General features: G+C 44.8%; 1 protein-coding gene across 1 annotated transcript in view; it reads right to left on the bottom strand.

The window, feature by feature from the left end:
* Nucleotides 1–5,243: 5,243 nt before the first annotated feature.
* Nucleotides 5,244–9,439, bottom strand: part of LOC135509520 (DENN domain-containing protein 2A-like) — a 47,062-nt gene continuing 42,866 nt past the window's right edge. Inside the window, 6 exon segments of the mRNA XM_064930254.1 lie at nt 5,244–6,160; nt 6,341–6,427; nt 6,571–6,837; nt 6,979–7,075; nt 7,229–7,270; nt 7,423–7,600. Coding sequence (XP_064786326.1) covers nt 6,129–6,160; nt 6,341–6,427; nt 6,571–6,837; nt 6,979–7,075; nt 7,229–7,270; nt 7,423–7,600 — 703 coding nt within the window. The 3' untranslated portion in view covers nt 5,244–6,128.

Genomic DNA, 9,439 nt, shown 5'->3' with positions numbered 1-9,439 from the left:
GAAGCTCTGCTCGATGTCGGGGCTCCACACGCCCTCCGCATCGTTCTCCAGAGGCTTGTCCAGAGGCTCGTTCAGCTCCTCACTGGTGCCCCCAGGGGAGGGGGCCGGCACCCACTCCGCAGACGTGGTGGGGGGCCGGGAGGACCACAGGACCGGGCTGGGAGGAGCAGGGGGTAGATGGTGCGTTCCAGGGGCCAAGGACAAGATCGGACAGGGTGATCCTGAGGAAGCAAGAGACCATATTTAGGTAAGGGGAGGTTGAGTCAAGGAGTGCCTGCTTGGAGGATGTTAGAACAAGAACATAGGAAAGCAATACACATTGTAAAATAAATGAAGTACCATATTATGCTCTTGTCAGGATAACAAGGATCGGTTTCAAATATTGATTATGCTGCTAAGCATTCGGTACTTTGAAATGTCTTGGGGTCCATAGTACTGGTCTGTGACTACATACGGTCAGCTATTCAACATCTTGCCAGATCTCCCTCAAGAAGTTCAAACATCAAGAAATGAAGATCAAACAAAACAATATTCAGGTCCATTGACGTCCGCCCAAGGAGGCGCTCCATCTAGAAAAGTGATAGTTACGTCACAATGAAGAGCGGTGTGCGTGCGTAGGCTATAAGATCTCGGGACCACATCACTGGGGAGTCGCTAATCCTACGTGGAAAAAGCACCTCGGAGCAGAAAGTAATTATGGAGCCATGAAAACAAACAGCATGGCACCTAGAGACAGAGGGTGGAGGAGTCACTAAGCCAACAGACTGGGAAACACATTCGACTGAGATCCCCACCACACCGCCATTGGTAGAGAAAGACTTGGACAGACACATCAAGGAGATCATGTCAGAGTTGTTACACTTCAACACTCAAGCTGGATGTACAGTATCGATCACATGACTAGGGTGGGCCGGGAGTTTTTTGCTGACCATGTGACCGGAATATATCATTAGGTTTCTCAGTTAATGCATAATTAGGGCCTGGAGTTTTTCCTGCTTGGGTCACTGGGTGAAGCCTGTCTCAATCGTTGTTTGTTTTCCTCTAGAGGCAAATCTGGGCTGCCAATTGACAGTTAAGGCTATTGACATGGTTAGTCATTATAATGTGTGATTTGCCTGGTTGTATCTGGGCTGCCTGGCAGTGTGCTGAACTGTGTGTTTGGGGGGAGGGGGGGGGGGGTAAAGAGTGGGACAGGAGGGAAGGGGTGGTCCTGGTGAGTCACAGGGTGTCACGTCTGAGTGAGAAACAATCTCTTCCTCTGAGCCTCCTGACGTTCCTATGGGCTTCCTGTAAATGAGCTGGCCAGTTAACCCTGCTCATACACCTAACAACACTGAGAAACAATGGAGGAGGGCAAACGTACACTGTAGAGACCCTTTGCTCTGGTGGTAAATCTTAGTAACTTTTTAAATGGAGGAGTCTATGATGAAAATGGTCATTGCTGTGCTCAAAGAGAGTACATTTATTTATTTTGCTCACAGAGTAACCTGGAGTGCAGGGCAACTGTAATTAAAATGTTATAGTGCAACACTGATGAAGAAAGAGAAAGTTTAGTGTAGAGTTGTGGGGCATAAACCATTAATGCTGGTTAGGTTCCTCAGCCAAAGTGTCCAACAGGGTTAATTGGCGTAAGCCCCTTAAAATCAGGTGTCCCCTTCCAGTCCTCCATCTCGGCCCCTCTCCCCTGGGCCCACTCAATGGGATAATCTCCCAGCTGACACTGCACTCAGGGGGCACAGATCCCCCACATGCATGCATGCACACACACACACACACACACACACACACACAGGAAGCAGGTGTGTACTTCACAGAAATGCACACACAAAAGTATGGAACAAATCCGATATGCACTCGTAAAGACGCACACTCAAACACACCCTGACACTTTCACTTCAGACACCAGAAATACACATAGGACTACACCACACACACCTATACAAACTATGCAGCGTTGCCCACTCCCTCGCCACCCTTTGACCCCCAGTCATAAGAGGGAACAGCTGCATCAGTTTCGACTTGCCCCTGGCACAGTGCTCACTGCCTACTCAGTGTGTTGTGGGGTGGGTAGGACTGCAAGGGGTGTCAACGCCAAAGAGGGTTAGGGGTGAAGGGGGAGAGACAGGGGTGCTCCACTGGACAGTCTCCTCTAAACGGGACCGGAATGTAATGCTCGGAAACATACTCTCATAAAATGCCTGATCCTAGAAGACTATGTCTGTGTCCTTAATGGCAATATATTCCCTATCTATCTTTTGACCAGAGTCCTATGGTCCCACTAGATGCGGAATAGATTGCCATTTGGGACACAGGTATGGTCTTCTAGGATCAGGCATTAGCCTGGGTGGGGAGTGGAAAACCATCGGGAGAGAAAGGAACACATTTGATTGGCATGTTTTGTGCGGTGTCCCACTGTGTTGCCCTGTAAGGAGCAGATCAACTAAGCTCTCTGAGCGCACACAAACACACTGCCTAATTACACGTAACATCCTGTGCCAATGCCACTAACGCTTCCATACACCTTGACTAACCCCACATCAAAACCATCATGAAAATCCCACAGTATATTTAAGTCATAACTCACAATAATCACAGATTACAGGGTCAAGATGGAGTTCAATCCAAGGTTTTCCCTACAGAGAAATCCATCAAACATGTGCACTGATACAGCCCAATGACTTGTTGGACATATGCATGTAGAGAGAGGAGGATTGTTGGTAGACGCGGGTTGTTGGGGCTTGGATGCCAGAGGGGGTTTCTCTGTTCTGTAGGGCTCATATCCAAGGCATCATTCTGCTTTCTCATGTGAGTGGAGGAGGAATGCTCGCCATGTGGGATGAGCACACTGAATAGTCTCCTCTGCACAAGGACAGTCTCAGGGCAGCTCAATATACACAAACACAGACAAATGCTCGCTCACACACACACACACACACACACACAAAGGCAAAAGAAACGCAAACACCAATACAGACAGCTTATGAGTTTTGATAAATTGCAGACACCTGATGATACGGACACACTGACAGAGACAGAATGACAAGTTAGCAATTCATCATTAATAGGCTACAGTATGTAAATGAGAAAACAGACTAGGGTCGTGAACTCAGAGACCCCAAGACAGAAAAACTAAAAGTGAGAAAGGATTGATTACATGAATAATCCTTGGCTGTCATACAGTAGTTTTAAGAGAGTGCCCTAACAGGGGTGTGCTTGCCCCCTACCTCTCCAGGGCCCTGGCCCATTCCACCTGTTGCTCCAGGGGAGGGATGGACTCTCACACACACACTAACCCTGCTCTGGGACCCAGACCAAAAATACTCCCTCACACAGCCTGTCAGCACCACCATGACTAGACTCTACACAATTTATCCGCTCCACTACAAAACCAAACCCTGTGTGTGTGCTGATTGGTCATCACTGGCTACGCACAGTGCACACAATATGCCAGGTAGCAGTGGTTGGATTTGGGGACTCAAAAACAGCATACCAAGTACACTACATCATAAACAAGGCGAAAATAAAATTGTTTGAAAATGTGGACGTTAAAACTTTGTTGGGCACAGACAACACAGTAAACCACATGTTGTTGACTTAACAGGCATACTGTAAATGTATGGTATGTGGACATTTCACACATTATATTGACATGTAAGATCATGGGAACTACTTTCATGGGCATATAACACAATCATAGCCACATAATACACGTAATTGTTTTAATTTTTTTTTCTAGATATAGTTATTGAAGATATAGCTCAAGTGCTAAATTAGTATTAATCGCTGTAGTTATTGTTAGTGGAAGTAATTCAGAGTAATAGTTATTATTAATAGTAGACTGGTATTTTTATTTGGCACAACAAAATTAACTCATGTCATCTCTATTATTTCGGAAACATTCTCAGATTTTCGGACAACTGACACTCAAATGAGGCAACTGCAATATCTATTTTGTAAACATATCTATTAATTTTATAATATCAGTAGCCCATCACCCAGAGGAGCGCTAACGTTGAACTGCGCGTCTATGACGTTATTAGTTTCCTTTAAAAAGTTCCGTCTGAAACGCAGGAAGTACCGTGCAAATTTAGAAATTCGACGAAAAAAAATGTCAGAAATTTAAAGAATTTGTACCTCATACAGCGTTTTATAAACAATGTAACCGGCAGACGACTGTACTACGGCTACAGCTGACCAGTCGAACTCTGAAACAGAAAGTTTGGCAACAACTTGAGAGGCATTGGTTTATGAAAGAAAACAGATGTTCAACTAACAAAGCAAAGAGACAGATAAACATGTTGTAAACGTACCTGTTGAAAGTCAAGCCACAGACAACACCGATGGGTCAAACAGGCAAGTGGAATTTCTGGGGTCAGATTTCTGTGAAGAAATATATTAAAATTTTTGTCGCCCCTTTCCTGAGTCGTTTGAAGCGCGAAGAGGGCTGGAATGTCAGGAATTAGCTGTGGTAATGACATGAAGCCTGGAAGGGAGCGAAAAAGACGAGGGGAAATAGGGAGGCAGGACCGACCGGTCAACACGTAATGAGGGAGGGGGATTCGAGGGGACGGCGCACCGAAAAGGAAAAGAAAGCCAGCCTTGGTAAGGGGAAAAAGGGAATCACAAAGAAAAACAGAGGTCGGGGATAGTCATTGCCTCTTCACAGAGGGACAAACACACTAAGGGGCAACGCTATTGCGAAACCTCATCAGCCCTCTTCTAATTATTTGTTGTGAAATAACCCTATAATGAAGATAAACAATATTTGTTTATAGGGCACTATTCAAGTAATACATTTGATAATATAAATTACTATTTATATTAGGTTAACTATAAATAGGCCAACTATACACTTTTTTTAAAACTTGTAATGCCATTTGGCAACATGTTGATATATATCGTTCATAATGATTTTTCGTTCGATATCAATGGTCATTTAGTTTTAGCAAACGATGAAAATCTATTGTGCTATTCATCTTTAAGGAAACCATAATAAATTGAGCACTGGTAGAGTGGACTCTGAACAACTGGAGCGTCAGTACTGAATGAAATGGGTAATAGCGAGAGCCCTCCAGTGGATCATGTAGAAAATGACTTAAATTAAGGGCTCAATTGTACAATAATTGTCCTTTTTGTTTCGTGACATCAAGTCAATAACCCTCTGAGTGATAATGTGTGATTTAATAATCAGTTTATGACATTATAAAAGCAATCAGGTATGAATGAGGCCCACATCCTTGTATTAATTAATTAAAAATAACTTTAATTATTTCATAACATTTTCAAATCAAGGTTTAAGGCGAAACTAGTGGTGTTTGACAATTACATATCAATTTGTTTTAGGCCTCCTTTGCCTTCTCCAAGGTATGATTTTCTGATAATTTCCCTTACACCCATTCCAATCCATAGTTCACTCTGTCTCAGTGGTATATTTCCTCAATAGTAACCCAGTGGTCTACGACCCCTCCTCCATACAGACTACATAAAGCCTATCACAAAACTACAGGATGTTATTTTGCTTTCATTTGAAGGAGGGAAAATGGAAGCAACAGTTACTCTTAAAAAGTACACCGTATAAATTAACTTAAGCCTCCTGTTAACATAGAAGTTGTACTCAATAGAAATATGTGGAATGTTTAAACGGTACAAAATGGAATGGTCTTTTGGCCCACCCAGCAACATCCTCAGTGGAGTCTTTCAGGTATGTGGCTGGAGTCATTCTATCCCAACTCTAGGAATGGAAATGGACTGTGCTATACAGTACATCAATGTACACTATAAAGGCCGACAGCTTTACAAAAGTAAGCTCTCAGGGGCGACAGAGAGACACTTGCGAATGATAAGACCTCAAAGGAGAACGACGTTCCTTGATGGATCAGTGTCTTTGGGGCTGCGACAATATGAATGTTTTTGGTCCGATTGCTAAACCCCAACACCCCCCAAAGTCATTCATGTTCAGTCCAAATATTGCAAGGAGTGTTCAGTCCTTGCCCAGTTTGTCTCCATAAGCTTGTGGACACAATCCCCTTCTTCATGCTATCCACAGGGAGTTTGGGTCCTTAGACAAAGTGTTTTGTTCTCAACCTCTTTTGAACATGCTCCCTCTCATGGAGATCCGTCCCGAGGCATCATTTCTTGGACAGGAATTTCATCTTATTTCCTGAAAATAAAAACAAGCAACAGAACCGGATCAACATAACTTTGGCGTGAGTGACAACCTTTTCAAACATGGAGGAATGTAGTTTCACGAATGCAACACCTGTTATTCAGAGTGACTTGGTATATGGTGTATGTAGGTACTTGAGTGGATAGGATGTATGGGAGAGGATTTGGGCCTTACCTAGACCCTTGAGGAACTTGTTGACCCCACGCTGTTCACTCCCTGGGAGAGAGTCCAGGTAATCTTGTGACCTCACCTCAAACAAACCTGGACAGACAGGTAATTATGCAAAATTGTCATAATTATGCATTTCAGACAGGCATACAGACTCCAAAAGCAGGCGTATCTTATGGGAGTGCTCACAACCAGGCACTAACAAGATTCAAATGCTCTACTACCCATCTCCACACCTCTTAGACCCTGCCTGCGCTGCTCCCTCTCTGCCACAAACCCAGCGAACATCTGGGTCTCCATGAAGACCTCCAGGAACCTCTTCAGACTCTTGGAAGTGACAGCCTTGCAGAAGGCCTCGCGCTGAAAGCAGGACAGGGTGGGCGAGGGGGCTCCAGACTCGTCCTCTCGATCCCCCCCACCCATGAAGAGAGGGTAGTGGCCCACCATCTCCACGAAGAAACGTACAAAGGTCTCCGACACCACCGTGCTGAGGGAGCTCGTGTCTGGAGAGAGACAGATTCAACATGGCGGTCATGAGTAGGCATTTGGTAATTAACATATATCAACAGTCACATAGACCTTCGTCAAGCATGTATTAGTCACAACATGACTTTTCTGGTGTTAATATAGTAGCACTGACTCACCGGTGGGCATCTCACTGGCCAGTTCCTTCCTCTTGTCCAGAATATGTTCCAGAGCAGCCTGCAACTTGTGAGGCAGAATGGAGTCCTCGTCATCCAGCTGGAGTGGAAAGACCGAGGTGTGAGAGGAAATGACGACCGTGTGCCATGAGCAGAGAGCTGTATCTACATCTATGGGTGTAGCCAATTATGTAAGAGACATACAGTATGTTCTTTGTCTGTTGCTATGGGTACCGTTGTTAGGGATGTATACCTGTCTGAGGAAGCGGCTGTTGCCGAGATCAACCACCAGGACCTGAGGAGAGAGCCGGATGTCATTTCCGCACAGTGTGGCAGCCTCAGCTCTTTCTCAGAGTAGACCCACAGAGATCATTGTTTATTGAGGAAAGGGATGAGGTTAGGGGTTCACACACACACAGTGGGCTGGGCTCAGGGGCCTGGTCTCACCTCCTCGATGGGCAGCTCTTTGAGGCTGGGCAGAGAGCTGGATAGCAGACCCACGATGAAGGGGGTGGGGGTACATACTATGTCCAGCATGGAAGGGGGCAGCACAGGGATGTAGGTGTGCTGCCAGGTGAACGGGTAGAGTAGAGCCACCATCGCATGGCAACACTGAGACAGAGTACTGCAGAGAGAGGGGCGAGAGGGAGGGAGAGAATAGGATGTCAACTGACAGAATAGAACAAGTTGTTAACATTAATTCAAAACCTAACGGCAAAAATATGACTGTAGTGGTAGCCTACACATAGCCACATAATATAAGTCAGCGTGCTTTGTACTGTATTCAATGCAGTTCTATATTCCACCACAAGGTGGTAGTAGCAGATTCTTCAGCTATTGTCAAGACTTGCTTTAGAACATAAAACTGAACATTGCACTTTGTAAAGCATGGCTTTTTGAGAACTTGTTCATGAATCTTTAGGGGGCGTGCTTTAACACTACAGTATATATTGCGGGAGTGAATGAACTAACCCAGCGCTGTTAACTTAATGCCTCCAATGTGCGTGTCTGTTTCATTTAATTAAGTCAAAAACAAAAATCAGTGATTGTGAGGCCAAGTTTCCACTCATTTCCATGCAACAGTAGAACAATGTCACAGTGGAACAATCTATTGTGGATTCACAAGCTTTTCCTGCTGGGTTTTCAGAAGCATTTAATGATGCAGAGTTTACACAGGTAGCCCAATTCAGATCTTTTTCCACTAATTAGGCTTTTGACCAATCAGATCAACTAAAGATCAGAATTGAGCTGCCTGTGTTAACAGCACCTAAGTGACAGGGAAATGCACATCAAAGAAAGACTATAAAGCATTTCCAGGGTCTATCTCAAGGCACCCGTCAATAACAGGTGACTAGTGGATGCTAGTGCGTCAAATCGGTTGCACACGGCAGTCTTAACCCTTTCACTTCTACACCAACCCTGTATCTGGCTTCCATGACATATTTCCAGAGAGAAATGATTGTTCCCTAGACGACTGTATAACACAACAGCATTCCTTCCTTAACACTCTTTCTCTGTCTATTCCAGGAGCCGTCTGTCTGTCTGTCTGTCTGTCTGTCTGTCTGTCTGTCACATCCTGTTCCCTCTCCTCTGCCTTTCACCTGATCTCAAGTCGGTTTACTCATACATAATAACAACAAAAAAAGGTAGCTAGATAAGTTGTACTGATCCATAGCTGACATTATGTACTCAAAATACTTTGGTGACTGAAAGCGTGAGGCTTAATTGAGAATGGGCAGGAGGACGCAGCGCAGTGGTGCCCTGCAGCGTTTGTCCGTCGTTTAAACTGTTTTTGTTGCTTTGTCTATAGTAGTGTATTAGTGTTTTATGTTGCATCGGATTACTGATTAGGCTACGGTAGAGCGACATGATGTGCATACAGTGGATTATTCTCCTACTTTGATTCATTTTGCTGGTACCTGAAACAGCATGCGAACATCTGAGAAAGTCGGTGGGCACCACACATCTGCTATAGCTCTATTACAATGTAATACCGCACGTTCGGGAGAATGGATCAAAGGGGACATACCTGCAGAGATGGTGAGACAAAACAACCCGGTGAAGGAGGAAAAGGAGGTGTGCGGCAGAGGTTGAGGAGGAACAAAAACAACTACCCTGCTCAGTATCTATATGAATACAGGAAGGCCTGTGTGATGGCCTCTGAAACTTGGCTGTCGGAAACGGTGCCCGCCTGAAGTCACCGCTGACGGATTCACCGTCACTAATATGGGCAGAGAAGCTAGTGGTAAGGAGCACGGAGGCGGAGTCTGTTCTGATAAATGATAGAAAACTACGATTGTCAAGGGAAGAAAATATGCACTGTCAGGGGTGACTACTGTCATTGTCACTGCACCCCTTCTTCCTCCCCCGTAAATTCCACCCAGCTTTTTATAAACAACCGTTTATATCTATCCAAGAGCAAACTGTCATTGCAGCAGACAACATTTCAAACCTCACTCAAGAG

This window comes from Oncorhynchus masou, chromosome 22 (genome assembly GCF_036934945.1).
Source record: "Oncorhynchus masou masou isolate Uvic2021 chromosome 22, UVic_Omas_1.1, whole genome shotgun sequence".
NCBI classification, from domain to species: Eukaryota; Metazoa; Chordata; class Actinopteri; order Salmoniformes; family Salmonidae; genus Oncorhynchus; species Oncorhynchus masou.
The sequence above is the reverse complement of the archived record's forward strand: the minus strand, read 5'-3'. Positions and strand labels throughout refer to the sequence as shown.